The 17,771-nt window shown below is 42.9% G+C and overlaps 1 protein-coding gene across 1 annotated transcript in view; it reads right to left on the bottom strand.

Moving 5' to 3' along the window:
- The window catches only part of TFE3 (transcription factor binding to IGHM enhancer 3), a 35,326-nt gene extending 19,191 nt beyond the window's left edge, over nt 1-16,135 (bottom strand). Inside the window, exon 1 of the mRNA XM_087925685.1 lies at nt 15,567-16,135. Coding sequence (XP_087781811.1) covers nt 15,567-15,664 — 98 coding nt within the window. The 5' untranslated portion in view covers nt 15,665-16,135. The remainder of the gene's footprint in view (nt 1-15,566) is intronic.
- Between the last annotated feature and the right edge of the window lie 1,636 nt (nt 16,136-17,771).

The following is a 17,771-nucleotide window of genomic DNA, read 5'->3' as shown; positions in this document are numbered from 1 at the left end:
CAGTCCAGTTCCCCTCCTTCCCCCAAGCAGGGCCACCAAGCCACAAAGGCTGGGGACCGCTGTTCTAGCAGGCAAACAAATAGATGAAATCTCTGAGTTACAAGGCTAAGCTTGGCCTTCCTCTAAATTACTTAAAAAGCCTGATTTCATTCAGAAAAATAGTTTTTCTCCACTCTTACTAAAAGCCAGGCTTAACCTTTCAAACAAGTACTAATACCACTCTATAAAGCCTTAGTAAGACCACACCTAGAGTACTGCATCCCGTTTTGTTCACCACATTATAAAAAGGATGTTGAGACACTAGAAAAAGTACAGAGAAGAGCAACCAGGATGATTAGGGGACTGGAGGCTAAAACATACAATGAACGGTTGCAGGAACTGGGCTTGGCTAGTCTAGTAAAGAGAAGGACCAGGGGAGACATGATAGAGGTCTTACAATATTTGAGAGGCTGCCACAGGGAGGAAGGGGTCAAGCTATTTTCTAAAGCTCCTGTAGGCCAGACAAGGAATAATGGATGGAAGCTGAACAAGGAGAGATTTAACCTGGAAATAAGGAGAAACTTTCTGACAGTGAGAGCAATCAACCAATGGAACAGCTTGCCCTCGGAAGTTGTGGGAGCTTCATCACTTGAGACTTTCAAGAAGAGATTGGACTGCCATTTGTCAGAAATGGTGTGGGGTCTCCCGCTTGGGCGGGGGGTGGATGGACTAGATGACCTACAAGGTCCCTTCCAACTCTGATTATCCGGTATCTGTAACACGTGCATCCAAAAACTTCACAGACTGTAATTTTTGCAGCACCTCTGAAAGTTACTTAAGGAGAAGTGTCTGGTATTGGTAGAGCAAAGGTACAGCTGGCAACCATAGAGAGGTAAAGATAGCATTTGAGCCAAGGATTGCTTGATTCAGCCTGGCAATTATTCTTGAGCCATAGATTAGACTGAACACTCAAGAATTGCTGGTAACATCATAAAACCATTGATTGAAATGATAACACTCCCCGGTGACATTTTATCACCTTGTAAAAGGCAAGAATGAACAAACTTTAAAACAGGAAGAATCATTTCTCAGCACAATTCAAAAGGCTGGTTTTGCTTTATACAGACTTCTACAGCTTGGAATCAAGTACCTAGAAAACAGTATGTGTGGACTTAAACCTTCCCATTTGTTCAATTCATAAAGGATGCAATGCAAACTGTCTTCTCTCCATGACAAAATATTGTCTGGCGTTCTATGTCAGGCAATATAGCACAAGTGTTTGTACATTATATTATGGAGAAACAGCAGGGAAATAGATTGTGAGAGCATGAAAATTATTGAGTTGTAGAAATGGGGGAGTTCTACACATCAAGGACAAGTGAAGACTGAGAAAGACATTTGGAGGGCAGTCTTGATCATGGACTGCAAATGTATTTGTTTCCATTGTCTCACTGCCTTTCTCTGAAAAGCATTTTTTTTTTGACCTATTGAGCAATTCATGGGAGTCATTTTGTGACTGAGCCCTATTTCCATATATAATCTTAACTCTTGAACCTGGAAATCCCTGTTCTATATTGACAGTGCACTGACAAGCAAGGCTAGAGTGCAGTCAAGACTGAAATGGCGCCTTCGAGACTAACATATTTATTCTGGCTAATGATTAGGTGAACTAAAGTCTACTTCATTGTGTAGCAGAGAGTTTCATACATTGCAACTAAATTTATTGTGTAATAAATCAATTTATTCAAAGGTAAACCCCTGGTCTCATTAGCTCACTAATAGTCAGTCAGATTTGGAGTTCCTTTCCACTGTGCTCATGATTTTTTCTATCCTTGGCACCTTTCAGGAAGATTGGAAATCCGGGTCTTTTGGCCCATAGAACATGTGCTCTTCAAATTAATGCCATTTTCAAATTAATACCACTCACTGCGACATTTCTAGCACTCTTAGGAATACCTACCACACAAGATCAGATGGCTGCTGGAGATGATCTGTGGAGAAAATGCTCTGGGATTCATAAGAAAGCCAGGAAACATGTTCCTGCCATCGCCCATCTCAAGCATGGGGAAGCTGTTCAGTTTGAGAGAAGCAATAAATGGCCCACTCCTTCCAGTAGGAGCTTGGCAAGGCTGGAAGGACTGCTTTGCTGCAAGCATTAGCCAAAGCTGTGTGGAAGGCTGAGATGTGCCAGGAATGGGTGGTTCTAATGTTCCCATTCTGGTTCATGTCACCATAGTTTCTTCCTCTAGTAGAGATGAGTCAGAGGACAGCTCTTGAAATGTCTATGCATCCTTCATAAGACTGAGATTCTACATCCACAAATACTACAGCTTTATGCCGAATGGGAATATTTCTCAGGCTGTAGCTTGGACCTCCAATAAAAACCATCTTGATCTCCAGACAAGCAGCTCCCAAGAAATTCTTGACATTCCCTTGAAGAGGGGTCTGCCACCAGCAGGGACCCTAGAATTACTGGGGCTCTTACAAATAGATCTGGGGTAGGAGACTAAGCAACTAACATTGTACATTACTGTACAAGACAAACTTTGACCTCTTAGAGGGGCAAGATAATTGTCTCTCTGATTACCCACCTGTGTGTCATTCTATACAGCTAGTAATCTACTCACTTTCTGATTTATCACATCTGTTCATGAGACTGCTATTTCTCAGGGCTTTAATGACTGTTCCTTTCAAACCTATCATTAACAACCTCACCAAAGAATTATTCTGAAAGTCCTATCTTGACTTAGATGTCAGTGCTATTGCATTTCATCTGAGTTTATTGATTTTCCAACCAGTGACATTAGGGAGGAGATGAACAAAGCTGCAGGAATCCACCAACTTGCTGCCCTTAAATTGTCCTGCAGTAAAATTGTAAGGGCAGCACCCCAAACTGATTCATTACAGAGGCAGAACAGGAATCCATTCAACCATCGGAGCAATGCAAGTTATGCTGTCAGCCTTTTTTTCTGACTCAAGGACTAGCAGAACAAAGATTACCAGAGCTATAGGGAAGACCTTAAAGATGACAAGGCATGTTCGGTGAATAAAAAATGCAGAATGTCAATTTGCTAATGTAACGAGGATGACGACTGATTTATTGGGAAGAGATCCTGCTGGCCTCTTTCTTAGTACTGTAAATACAGCATCACTTTCTGCTTATTGTGACTCTTATTCCTTATTTCTGAAAATACAGTGTACTCCCTACAAGCATCACAGGAGCAGACTAACAGAGTTGGAAGGAACCTTGGAGGTCTTCTAGTCCAACCCCCTCTTCAGACAAGAAACCCTACACCATTTCAGACACACGGTTGTCCAATCTTTTCTTTAAAACTTCCAGCGTTGGAGCACCCACAACTTTGGGAAACAAGCTGTTCCACTGGTTAACTCTTCTCACTGTCAGGAAATTTCTCCTTAGTTCTAGGTCAGTGGTGGCAAACCTTTTTTGGCTCCCATGCCGATAATTGCGCTCACGCACCCAAAAGGTAATGCCTGCTGGCCTCCCCCTCACACCCCCTGCGATGCATGCAAGATCTTTCTGCTGCGCACCATGCTGCTGCATCTACGTGCACAATTCTGCCATGCACCTCTGCGCATGCGCGTGAGATCACCTCCCTGTGCCATCCATCTGTGCATGCGCACGCAATCCCACGTGCGTCTCTGCACCCCCGCACCCCATGCATGCACACCAGATACCCGACAATCAGCTGGCAGGCGCTGGCGGCACGCGGACATGCGCAGTGGGACTCTTCCGGGCGAGCTCTCGCATGCCGGCAGAAGTGGCTCAGTATGCCACTTCCGGCAAGCGTGCCATAGGTTCGCCAACACGGTTCTAGGTTGCTACTCTCCTTGATTAGTTCCACCCATTGCTTCTTGTCCTGCCCCTCAGGTGCTTTGGAGAATAGCTTGACTCCCTCTTCTTTTTGGCCGCCCCTGAACTGCTATCATGTCACCCCTAGTCCTTCTTTTCATTAAACTAGACACGCCCAGTTCCAGCAACCATTCTATATATGTTTTAGCCTCCAGTCCCCTATTCAACGTTTCCTGTGACTTGGGCACTTGGCATGTATTTACAATGCTTGCCATGTCCAGGGTCATGTGATCCACATTTGCAGTCTTCCCAGCCAGCTTCTGACAAGCAAAATCAAAGCCAGGTTTGCTTTACGAGCACATGATTCAGTTAACAAACTGTAGTGATTTGCTTCACAACCGTGGAAAAAAGATTGCAAAATCAGGCAAGACTCACTTAACAACCACTTTGCTTAGCAACAGGACTGCCCATACTTGATCCATAAGAAATGTCCTGTCAGAGAAGAGGGCACAACAATGGCAAATGGTATCCCTAGCAGTAACACTCTTTTTTATAAGTGGGCACTGAAACAGCTCTCCCTTCCATACAGCAGGTAAGCCAAAGGATCTCGAATTGCACCTGGAAGTCAACCAGTAACAGGTAACCAGAGAAGAGAAGAAAATGAAGAGAAGGGGAGGGGAGGGGAGGGGAGGGGAGAGGAGAGGAGAGGAGAGGAGAGGGAGATAGAGATGGAGATGGAGATGGAGATGGAGAGGAGAGGAGAGAGAGGAAAGGAGAGGAGAGGAGAGGAGAGGAGAGGAGAAGAGAAGAGAAGAGAAGAGAAGAGAAGAGAAGAGAAGAGAAGAGAAGAGAAGAGAAGAAGAGAAGAGAAGAGAAATGAAAAAGGAAGGGAAGGGAAGGGAAGGGAAGGGAAGGGAAGAGAAGAGAAGAGAAGAGAAGAGAAGAGAAGAGAAGAGAAGAGAAGAGAAGAGAAGAGAAGAGAAGAGAAGAGAAAATGAAAAAGGGAAGGGAAGGGAAGGGAAGGGAAGAGAAGAGAAGAGAAGAGAATTCTTTATTGGCCAAGCATCATTAGACACAAAAGGAATTTGTCTCCGGTGCAGCAGCTCTCAGTGTTCATGCAAAATAACAGAGTAATAATAATCATAATAATGATACCAGTAAGAAGAGACAGTAAAGAAAATGAGAAGGACGATAATAATACTACAACATACTACATGGGTAAATTAGCTCAGACAAAGACAGTACAGTGCAAATTAGGTGTTTAGGAGAGTGATGGCACGGGAGGGGTGACTTTCTCTGTAATCTAGTTGTTTGGCATACAGTGCTCTGTAGTGGCATCCTGAGAGGAGTTGAAACAGTTTATATCCAGAATATGAGAGATCTGAAGATATTTTTTCAGCTCTCCTTCTGATCCATGCAATATCTAGAGCCATTATGGAAGACAGGCTGGTTGCAATTATTTTTTTCTGCAGTCCTAACTGTCTGTTGAAGTCTGTACCTGTCCTTGTTTGGTTGCTGTACCAAACCAGATAGTTGTAGAAGTACAAATGACAGACTCGATAATTCCTCTGTAGAACAATATCAACAGCTCTTGGAGCGGTCTGAACTTTCTGAGTTGATGCAGAAAGAACATTCTTTGTTGTCCCTTTTTAAGGATGGCTCTAATGTTAGGCGTCTGTTTTAAATCCTGGGAGATTATAGAACCCCAAAACTTGAAGGACTCTACTGTTGATACTGTGCTGTCTAATGTAGACAGAGGTGGTAGGAGGGTTCCTCCTAAAATCCACTCTCATCTTTACAGTTTTAAGCATGTTCAGCTCCGGCTGCACCACAGGGCCATTTGTTCAACCTCTTGTCTACATGCAGATTCATCATTGTCTTGAATGAGACTAATGAATGTATTATCTGCGAACTTTATTACTTTAACAGAGGGATCCTTAGAGATGCAGTCATTGGTATATATATAGAGAGAAGAGTAATGGAGAGAGCACACAGCCCTGAGGATGTGTTAATTGCCTGGGTACTCCATGAGATTTTCCCTAGCTTCACCTGTTGCTTTTTATCTGTCAAAAAGCTTATAATCCAGCTACAAGTATGGAGGGGCACAGCTAGCTGAATCAGTTTAGAGTGAAGAGTTTCTGGAATGACGGTACTGAAGTCTACAAAAAGGACCCATACATCGGTCCCTGGGGATTCAAAATGTTGCAAGGTGTAGTCCAGTGCCATATTGACAGCATCATCTGCCACTCTATTTGCATGCTAGCTAAACTTGTAAGGGGTCCAACAGCGGATCTGTGATAATTTTTAGGTGAGCCAGAACTAACCTTCCAAAGGCCTTCATAACTACAGATGTCAGAGCAACTGGTCTGTAGTCATTCAGTTCCTTGATGAATATTTTTTGGGGAACCAGGATGATAGTAGTGTGTTTAAAGCAACGTATCACATCTCCAGTGATTTATTAAAAATGCAGGTGAAGATGGGGGCCAATTGATCAGCAGAGGTTTTCAAGTGAGAAGGAGTTATTTCTGTCTGGGCCTCGTGCTTTTCCAATCTTTTGTCTATGAAATAGCCCACACACATCTTTTTCTAAGATCACCAGAGGTGAGGAGCTCAGTAGGATAGAGATAGGTGTTGATTTGGTTATTGTTGCTATATATGAGACGGAGAGGGTAGCAATAGCCAACAATGATTTCCTCTCAGACCTACAGTAGAATACATTCGGGCCACCTGCCAGTTGTTGAATTTCTTCAGTATGGGAGGGTTGTCTGGCAATGAACCAGCCAACCTGGGAGGGTTGTCTGCCAATGAACCAGCAAACCTGTGGAGAAGCCTGAAAGATATCAGGGGCATATTTGGCCAATGATATTTTTCAGGCTTCTCCACACATTTGCTGGTTCATAAACTGAGAACTGATTCCTCAGTTTTTCAGAGTAGCTTCTCTTTGCTGCTGTGATCACCCTTGTTAATACATTTCTGACCTGACTGTACAACATCCTATCTCCTTTCCTGTAGGCTTCCTCTTTGGCATAATGTAGCTGCTTGAGCTCAGCTGTGAACCAAGGTTTATTATTACTACATACGCGCAAGCTCTTGGTCGGTACACACATGTCCTCACAAAAACCAACACATGATGTCACAGTATCAGTGAGTTCATCCAAGTTTGCTGAAGCAGTTTCAAAAACACTCCAGTCTGAGCCATCAAAGCAAGCCTGTAATTCTAACTTTGCCCCCTCAGTCCAAGACTTCTCTGTTTTGACCACAGATTTTATAGGCAGGTACAAGGTGGATCATACAATGATCAGAGAAGCCCACAGCTGCTCTTGGTAGAGGCCGTCTTTTAACATGGAGCAGCACAGTGGTCAAAAATGTTTTTTTGCCTCTAGTGAGACAGCTGCCATGCTGAATGTATGCAGTTCTTGACTTAAATTAGCCTTGTTAAAATCGCCTAAAACAACGAGAAGGGAGTCTGGATATTTCTATTGTGTACACAGAATTTAGTCAGCTAGGGTTTGTAACGCACTGCTTATGCGAACATGGGGTGGTATATAAACTCAAACGAGATGAATGAATAAACTCTCATGGAGCATAAAAAGGGCTTGCAACTGATGAGTAGTGTCTCTAAGTCCACATCGGAAAAATTCTTTAGTAGTGTAACACTGTTACGTGGTTGTTAACACAGAAGCATAGAATTGTGTTATCCAAGCAAAATAAGATGCATTATTAACTACAGGTAGTCCTCGACTTACAACAGCTCACTTAATGACTGTTCAAAATTACAATGGCACTGAAAAAAGTGACTTAAGACGATTTTTCACACTTATGACTCTAGCAGCATCTCCGTGGTCACATGATTTACATTCGGACATTTGACAACTGTTCCACATTTATGATGGTTGCAGCGTCCTGGGGTCGTAAGATCCCCTCTTGCAACCCTCTGACAAGCAAAGCCAATGGGGGGAAACCAGATTCACTTTAACAACCGTGTCACTAACTTAACAGCTGCAGGGATTCGCTTAACAATTGTGGCAAGAAAGTTAGTAAAACGGACAAAACTCACTTAACAAATGTCTCACATAGCAACATAAATTTGGGGGTCAATTGTGGCCATAAGTTGAGAACTACCTGTACTCAGAATCTAGCCTTCTGGACCAGCAACTATTGTCTTCATGGCAGCCTTTGTAACAACCCAACCAAAATATGACCAAGGCTTCAGTGAGCAGGAGGAGGATCTAAGAATGGTCCTAATTGAGGGCCAGGATGGTGCTGTGCAAAGGCCGTCAGAGCGACAGCTGCCACCTCTTTTAGCACTGGCCATCAATGTAATACCTCTTGACACAAAGACAGCGAAGCCTGCCTCAGCCTGTAGAATATGATCAGGTTTTGGTCTGTGTGCGTTTCCTGAATATTTCATTTACTGAGACTTCCTAGAGTTGGTATAACGTAAGAACAATTCAATAATTCATTCATTCTCTCTCCCAAATACATTAATAAAAATGTAAGGAGCATTATATACATGGCTTTCTTAAGCCCCCATGAACACTTTTTACTATATGACATTTATATTATCATGGTTGCTGAAGGAGGAGTCAGTGAAGTTACTTCAATGAAGTTACTTCAATGAATTTAAGCTGTTCCTAAATTAACAGGGCTTTTAAAGAGAAATAATATACTTTTCATACAATTACTTGAAAATATATCCAATGCCCTTTTAGACCCTTTTATTGGAAAAGTTATCTGGAAGAATGGCTAATTAAATTGAAGAGCCATATAACTGAATATTTAGACTGACAGCTAGTTTGGTCTAGTGGTTAGGACACAAGGCAAGAAACCAGGAGATTGGGTGTTCTAGTCTTGCTTCAGATATGAAAGCCAACTGGGTAACTTTGGACCAGTCACTCTCTCTTGGCCCAATTCACCTCATAAGGTTATTACTGTGAGAAAAAGAGAAGGAGGAAGGCGTATTAGGTATGTTCACTGCCTGAAGCTATTTATAACAATAATAAGGTGAGTTATGAATAAACAAACAAATAATTTGTAGGGTTATGCGTTGATATCTAAAATACCTTTGTATTTTAAAAAATTAACCACACAGAATTTAATTCTAGTTAGAAATCATTCCACCTACAGGAAATTCTGCTACACCTAAGATTTGGATTTTAGATTTTAGATTTTAAATTGAATGGCAATCTACAATGTAGAGTTAATGTTTTGTTTGTGATCTACAGTCTTTCCTTCATTTTTGAACTGTGTTAACCAAGCATCTCAGCTCAAAATTCAGCAATATAAAATGGATAGCAAGAATTCTTATAATATCATAAGCTTTCGATGATATTTGTGGTTTTGCTCATTTAGATTTGTTGTTGATCTGCCTATATTTCCTTGCCTGCACCTGGTCCTTCTATTTTTACAATCTCACTTTCAGTCTTTAAAATATATAAAACAATAACATGTAAAATAAAACAAAACATAGACTTCAAGCAGAGTCCCATATTTATATATTCCAAAGATTGCCTGTTTTCAGTGAGTTTCTGTCCAAGGAGTGCATGTGTGAATAGAAACTTAATCCTATCCTGAAACACAGTATCATATTCCAATATAAAAGCTATAAAATTCCAGGCAATCCTTGTTATATAGGCAGTATTGTCCTTCTGAACACACTTCCGAACTCTCTCACGTTCACTCAACAATTAGAGACTCACTCATCCATAAGTCATACTAGAGCTGATAAAAGATGTGTAAAACAGAAAACTCCCTCTCTCCAAAGAAACAACAGCCCTGCCCAAAACTTGGTGAATAAAAAGTCCCTTCACGTTCCACTTCTAAAGACTCCTATCTGAAATTGCTTTTTTGGTTTAATTGAAATGTCTAGTCTAAAATGGGCACGTTATCAGATATCTATGATAGGGAGCCGCCCAGAGTTGGTTAGAAGATGGTGGCTATATAAATCAAAATTAAAATCTTCATGAGCTCAGATGTAAATAAACAGTGGCATCAACACTACCCTTAATAGGAATTTGCTTTTCTCCACAAGTCTAATTGTTTTATATTGCAAAGTTGTACGTCGATCCATATCAACCCTGCCAGAAGCAAACTCATCTCATTTATGCCAACAGTATACTGTACAGACAATCAATCGGATGGTTATAGAATTGCTCGACATGGAAAAAATATTATTAATATACAGCACTTTGGAGCAACTGAAATGTTTTCCATACATAGTCTACATATACTTGCAATAATTTCATTTCCTTCTGGAGAAAATCTGTGGGGTGCCTAAGAACTGATGCCAACTTAATGACACATAATCAATCAATCCTGCAACCTTCCCAAAAGTATGTTGAAATTCAAACCCCATCATCCCCACCTTGGCAGCGAGAGTGTAGTGAAAATTACTGAAACCCCAATGGACCTACAAGACATCAGAACAAAGGTCGTCTTATCACTTCCTCCACATTATTGAAGGGGAGGGTAAAGTTATTCTTGAATTTGGGGATGGAGTGGGTAAAGCTAGTTATAGTTTAAGCTATGTACAGTAGTCAGAAGTAAGCCCTAGTTAGTAAATTTCATGACATTTACTTCTTAGGAATTTACATTTGAACTTCGAATTAGCTCCCCAGAAAAATTATCATCTATGAAGACAATAGCAATACAGGAGCAACCACAGATTCTTGAAAATAGCAAATTTCCTTCTGTCCATCCCTCTTCAAGAGATCGATGGATGAAAGAGAGAACATGCTCAACCGGTCCCGCGATCTTGGGCTCATCGGCTTCGAAAGCGAACCATCCCAGATGCAAACGGGTTGGTTTCGAAGCAGCTTCGAAACGGTTGCATTGCACAAGTTAAACAAAACCCCGCGCAACGGAACCCAACAAACACACACACACACAAACAACCGTTTCTGTCAAATGCCACGCCGTGTCCTTGAGAGAGTTTTATCTAAGTTTAGGCATCCGGGAAACAGGGGACTGGGAAACTGAGATTTTCGTTACTTCTTCCCACCCCACAAGATTGTTAACGCCCAAGATTTCGGAGGAAAAAGAAAAACCCCTCACCCGCGACTTCCTCAAATACGGAATTTTCCTCGTTTTCGTTCTCAAGAGATAACGACGGGATATGGGGGGCGGGGGTTGGGGAAGAAGGAGAGAGATCCCTAAAACCGTGAGAACCAAGAGAAGGCCCGGAGCTCGCTCACCTCCTCCTCCTCCTCCTCTTCCTCTCCAGCCGAACTCTTTCCCCAGCCCTGCCTCTGGCTTGGACTGCGCCACAGAAGCGGCCCCGCGCAAGCGGTGGGGCATGAGGGCCGGCGAAGTTGAGCGATCCACCCTCTCCCCCTTCCCGTCCCCTTTTTCGCGATCCTCGCTCTGCGCGCCCGGCGATCCCGGCGCGCCTCCGACTTCCTGCCCCGCTTTTAAGGCCTCTGGCAAAAGTGCTTGTTACATTTCCTGGTAAAGGCCAGTTCGAAACCGGGCATCGCTGAACCGCGTGGAGAGCAAAAAGCACCCGGCGGATTATTTTGCACCCGCCGCTCCGCCGGACCCTCGAAGCGCGTGTCCTGGCCAAGTGGGCAGCGGCTCCGCCCCTTTTCTCGGTTGGTTGAGCCGCGCAAGAAAACACAAATCCTCGCTGCGCATCTCCAAGCGCGCCCTTGTTTTGGTGCTATTAATAGCCCGACCGTGGAGAAATTACGCGCTTGGAGACAGGAGAAGCCATTAGGCGGCGGTGGCGCCTGTTGGTCACTAGGGGGCAACCCGGAGTCTCACTTTCAGCTCAACAAACCCCTTCCTCTCGCCACTGAACGCTCATTTTAAAGGAGCCGCGCCAGAATTCCCTTCTGTCATTATTTTCTTGCGGGGGGGGGGGGAGGCTGGGGTGGGTGGATGAGAGAAATGTATTTCGACTCGCACCGTTTAGTGGAGACACGGGTTACATATTTGAGATGAAAAATCCAAAAGAGGCAAGACTTTCAAATAATGTGATGTTGAGAGTGGGAAACATCGAATTATGGCTGTTAGTTATTACAGAGTGGCTTATTAACGTATAATCGCACCAGACTTGTGAGACTAATCTTTTGCATCTGCTGGCTGGGAATTGTTATTATTCAATTATAACCAACTAATTGCCGGGAGAAAAAGTACACATTCAATAGTATTAGCAATACTTTATCACGTACTCTTAAAATTCATTTTTAAGGAGAGGGGGAGAGGCTTGGAGAATTATAAACAAAATATCCCCACCCCACCCTTAAATTATCAAAAAGCCACCTTCCCTGCATCTTGATCTCCAAAAAGGAAAAGTTATTTCAAATACAAATATCTCTCGACAATCTATTGCTGCCAGTCAGATAACTTCCTTCCAGTGTTATCACTTTTTTGATCTGCCTAGAAAAAAAGCCAGCAATCCACAATTCATATCTTAATACCTTCCAAATACTAAAAAGAATACATGCTGAATTGGAAATTATGAGAATCGGAATCCAAAACAGGATGATGTCAGCACATGGACATATTTCCCAGGAGAACGGCCCATTAACCTTCGGACTTCACTTCCAAGTAAACATGTATTAGAACTGCATTGTTAGGGAATTTCAAGGGCTTTCTAGCTTGTACTATAGGTGTAGCATACAACTGGATTTTTACATGCCTCACTAAGCAGCAAGATACGTTACAAAGGATCTGAGCAGACCAGCCCTGCCAGATGTGCTGAGACTGATTTTTACAAAGAAGTGTATGCTGTACAAAGAATAAGATATTGCAGTAATTTTGTACCCAGAAAGACTTTACTCAGAAGATAGTCCTTACATGATCAAACAGGCTTTTCCCTAAGCATGGGCCTGAATAAATGAACTTTAACAATACAATAGTTATACATTCTGAGAGCCTAAGTAAGATCTTCTACTGATGAAGTGTGGATAATTGAACAAAATAAAATGCTTGTTTTGAATGGTTTTCTCCCCCCCCTCTGCTGTGATATGAATAAAAAAAAACCACGGCACTTATTAACAATGTCAATAGCACTGTGGAAAAAGTGATCAACAGGCTGTAGGGCATTTTCTCCTGCTTAGAGTTCTGTAACAACAGAATGCTGGAGGAAGTCATTCCTTCTCATTACCACCACTACAATTATGCCACCTACATTTTGGGGTAAAATACATATTTTACATGCAGATACTCCCAGCTTCTGTTTGCAGCCTCACCAGTTAAACTAACCAAAGATTCATATCAGAAAGGTTGTTGCCAAACAACATCAAAACAGTACTGTGCAAGAGACCACTAGCCTGTCTCTGTAGTCCTAATGTTAGCCTTATATAACTCTAGGGGGGCTTCTGAACAGGATGAAGGAAGTCTTTGGTGCTTTCCTTGCTTAATCTAAAACACCACTGGATATGGTAAAAAAATATTTAAATTTTAGTTTTTTGTTCTTTTTAAATTTCATAAAATGTACCCACCCACATCCTCATCCCCTTCCATCAGGTACTTAATCTAAACCTAATAAAAGACAAAAAGAACGTAAATTTTTCTTTTTGTAGTTTCATACTACAACCATTTTTGCATCCTAGATACCAGGACTCAAGACTGACCTGAAGACACACAAACAAAAAAGCTCATAGGTCATGCTTCTATTATTATTGTTATGGTTTCTCTCAAGGATTAATGGGAATAATATGGGACGTATGGGAATAATTTCCACAGCAACAATTTTCTTGGGAAGTAAATATAGGGCAATATTATTGATTTATCATAGTACTTTTCTATAGTGGTAATTTAGGTGAATGGGAAATCAGATGGAATCCCCACCCACCCCAAATTAGCCAACAGAATTCCAGTATCCTTTTGTAATTCTCTAAGTAAGCATAGGTTGGAAAATGGACAAAATAAGTAATACTACTTAATTATAAATTATTATAAATCCTTAATATTGTCCTGTACATATTTTCCAGGAAAACCGGGGCTGTGGAGATTATTCCCATACGGCTATACATTAATCTTTGAAATAGTCAAATCTCACCAGGTCAGACTGCCAGTCATTTATGCCAGCCAAGAATTTTCACATTCCAAGTTATCCTTACTCTGTGTGCCATCTGCTCTGGATGTGTTCCATTACAACTCCATTCCCCATTCATCAGTTTGCTTCTGATGATTGAGGATGACAGAGACTGTAATCCTACATGCACAGAGAGTAGGAAAGCGTTAATTCCCAAAACACTTCCCAATGAGCTTATCCAGGAAAAGTGATTCTAGCATTGGGAAGCCGGAAAACAGAATGTACATATTTTTGATTTTCTAAATCAGGAATGAATACATTAGGGCTTTCTTAATGTCACAGAACGACAGCTTCAGTAATTCCCAGTAAATGCAAACAATAGCAAAGGATAAAACAATAATTCAGTAACATGCAGAGGTCCACAGAAATTTTTCATTTCTGCTCTCCTCACTTGTTTTGATTAAAGCTGCTTTTATAACTACCTCCTTAAACTATGATTTCCCCGATAAACTCAAATACATTAGAAGTGTATATGTGGAGTGGGGGGGGAGTTACATTTTGGTCCTGGGAACAAGTAAACAAACAAGTAAGAATTTTAAAGTCAATTGGTAGATCAGCTCGAGCTAAAGCTGATTGTGCTTTTATTCAGGAAAAAGTCGAGATCAGCATTTTTTAAAAAAAAAACAGAAGTGAAAAGTAATCTCGGGGAACAGGCAGCAAAATAGAAGGAAACTGAATCATTAAGACACTTCACCCACCATGAAAAAGACAGAAACATACACATTGTGATTTTCTGCAAATTCAGATCACAGGACTAGCAGCTGGGATCCCATTTAAAATCCTTATCTAGTTTGGATTTCCCAGCTCAAGCAGCAATGTGTGGTAGGATTATCCCTAGTTTTCTTTTAAGAGGGGCTTTTGTCTTCCTTTTGTCTACATGTTCCATTTTATTACCATTACAAGCAACTTAAGGAGGAAACTGAATTGTTGGAGGAGAATAACAACTTTGGCACCTGCTCAAAGGCACTTTCCCTTTTTCTTGTTTTGATCTCAGAGATGGCTGGGTTTCTCACTTTCACCTTAGGCTGTTCTGCTAAACCAGAGGCTGAGCCAGAGTCATGATCATTCTGTCAAACACCTGAAACTGAACTATAAAGCAATATAAGTTCTAGAGCCAGGAACTCTGCCAATAAACTGAACGGTTGATACTAAGGCACATTATTAAGGGCGCTCACACACACCTTAGTTTCCTTCTTTTTCTCCTTTTTCTACATTTTTGGGGGGAAGTGAGGAGAGGGGGGAAAAAGGAAACCAGAAACCCTGGCTGCCAAGAGCACTCTGCTCAGCACTTCGCCCTTTTCTCCAAGCATCCATCTTCAACCAGTTTTTCTTATGCCTCCTAGTGAAGAAAGTGACGGGATTATCAACACGTCAAAATCCAGCCGACTAGAATGTGGACTTTTTCTTCTGCCTTTCAAACTCCTGTCTCCATCCCCATCCTCTCGGCGGGACGGGAAACCCGGCTCAACCGGAGAACTCGGGTTTGAGAAGGCTGTTTGCAAACTAACAGGGAAAGAAGGTTCCGATCCTTCTCGTGGGAATTGTTACATTCTGGCCAACGGAAGCTGCTCCGGAATTATCCAGGTCCTCAGGTCGTCGTTCCGAGGAAGGAGAGAGGCCCCGCGCGGATTCTCGCCTAAACTCGGCTCCTCTCTCGGAGGCCTCCTAATTCCCGCTACGGCAATTCCAGTAACTCCGAGGGAGAGGGGGGAGGGGGAGGGGTTCTCGACTCACCTGAGCAGCTGGAGGGCGTCCGTCGACCGCGGGTCCTCCACTAACACGTAGACAGTCGCGGGGGCGGCTCTGGGTTGGGGGCCGCTCGCTCGTGTCATGGGACATCATCCCCCCCCCGCCCCACCTCCACTGGAGCTCCCTGGAAAGCAATCGGGGACTCTCACTTCAGTTCACGGGACGAAAACGGGTCGGGATCCAAGAACGGTGCAAACCCCGTTTGTGCAGCGCGGAGAAAGCCCAGACGCAGCAAAGAGGGGACGGCGGCGGCTCCGGAGCGAGGCGCAGAAGAAATCAATAGCAGCGCCGCCTCCTCCCAAAGCAAGAGGAAAACATCCAGCCGGAGGATTGCTTCATTTTCCGGCCCGGGAAGAGTGTTGGGGGGGGGGTGTCAGCGGAGGAGGGGAACTCCACGGGAAATGACATCAGAGTGGGATCCACCCACTCATCTAGGAAAGGGGTAGGGCGGCGAGGGGCAGGATCTGTCTCGAGCGATAACGCTAAGCCTCCTTATCATAGCCCCGCGCAGAAAGAGCGAAGCAGGTAATCCGTTGAGTACAGTAAAGGGCAATGGTCGAAAATGGGCGGCTGGATTAACCCCATCAACCGACCTTCAGACAGTACGCCGAGCCCTAAGCTAGCCCCACCTTGCGATCGGAGTCTGTGAGCCACAAACTCTCCAAGTATCTTTTATCCTAGTTTATTGCAGAATACTGCCATGCAATGCCCGATTTGGTTATTTATTTACTTATTTATATACTACTGTCTGTTATTTTTACAGATAACACAAGGAACAGCAATCATACCTAATACTCCTTTCTCCTATTTTCCCCACAACAACAACCCTGTGAGGTGAGGTAGGCTAGCCTCAAGGTCACCCAGCCAGCTTTTACGCCTAAAGTTCTTTCTTTAATGTTTAATGTCTGTCTTTGCAATTTAGAGGGTTCGGATTTATAAGGGGAAGGAGAAAAAATTCCTCACGTTTTTGTAGTCAGGTGTGTTTTATGCATGTCTGATGTTACCTTGTTTCCCTGAAAATAAGACCCGGTCTTATTTTCTTTTGGGCCCCAAAATAAGGACCACTCTTATTTTCAGGGGATGTCTTACCCACTTACCTTAGGACCACCTTAGCCAGGCCTCCCACAGCCCGGTATCTGTCGCATCATAGCCTGAGTTCTGCAACCACTTGCAGTTGGATGCAACATGGCACATCACACCGTCATTCACGATATACATTGATTCCTACATTGAATCATGTCTACTTGTATCAAGACCACAGATATTTTTATTTAATTACTCCATCGATGTTCAGCCTCTTCTTCTGAGACATTTGCTCAGTCTTCAGTGATTGCTAAATGCTGAAAATCCTCATCAGCATTTTTATTCAAAGAAAGCTCAAGGATCTCAAGTATGCTACATTCAAATCCAAACTTTTGGCAAAGTGAGGGGTCCTTGATGCTCTCTGAGCTTGGTTGTTTACTTGAAGATGTTTCGCTCGCCAAACTCTAATCAGTGTGTTGTGGTCCTCTGGTAGCCTGTGGAGTCAGCAGCAGAATCGGACAGTGGGGAAGAACACGAGCAAGTCTGGGGAGGACTCAGAAGATGGTCCTGCGTCTGATACAGAGATGGGGCCAGGGCCATCTGGGAATTATGTGCTGACTCCGGAGCCTCCAGAATCTGACAGTGGCGAGGCAGAGGAACAAGGGGAGCCTGTTCCCAGTGCGCATATGCACAGAGCTGCCATAAGGGAAGAGCAGCTAAGACACTTTGTAGTTCATTTGGCTTTTTACAGTTAATTTGGCACTTTAGTTGTTGGCAACAATTCAAAGGAGATAAAGGTCAGTGCTTATCTCGAGAAACTGTTTGGGACTCAATACAGGCTGGGAATGAACATAATTCCCAGCATTGAAATAAAACAAGAGTTTTAAGGACTAAGTGTGTGCTTAATTACAGTCTCGGGAAGCCTTGGTCAGAACACAGTGCTAGTAAGGAATGTGGTTTGCTCTCAGTTTATATTCTAATGACTTGTCATGTTAGTGCAAGAAAACAACCAAGAGCACATACATACACACACACACACATATATTCATACATATAGATAACACACAGACACACACGTTATGTGGTATGTAAATATATGTGTGTATGTGTGTATATGTATATGTATATCTGGCAAGCTTTCCAATGAATACATTTAGCATCACGGTC

Source organism: Pseudonaja textilis, chromosome 2 (assembly GCF_049901715.1).
Source record: "Pseudonaja textilis isolate UNSWEBS1 chromosome 2, rPseTex1.2, whole genome shotgun sequence".
NCBI lineage: Eukaryota > Metazoa > Chordata > Lepidosauria > Squamata > Elapidae > Pseudonaja > Pseudonaja textilis.
This window is presented reverse-complemented; position numbering and strand designations above follow the sequence as displayed.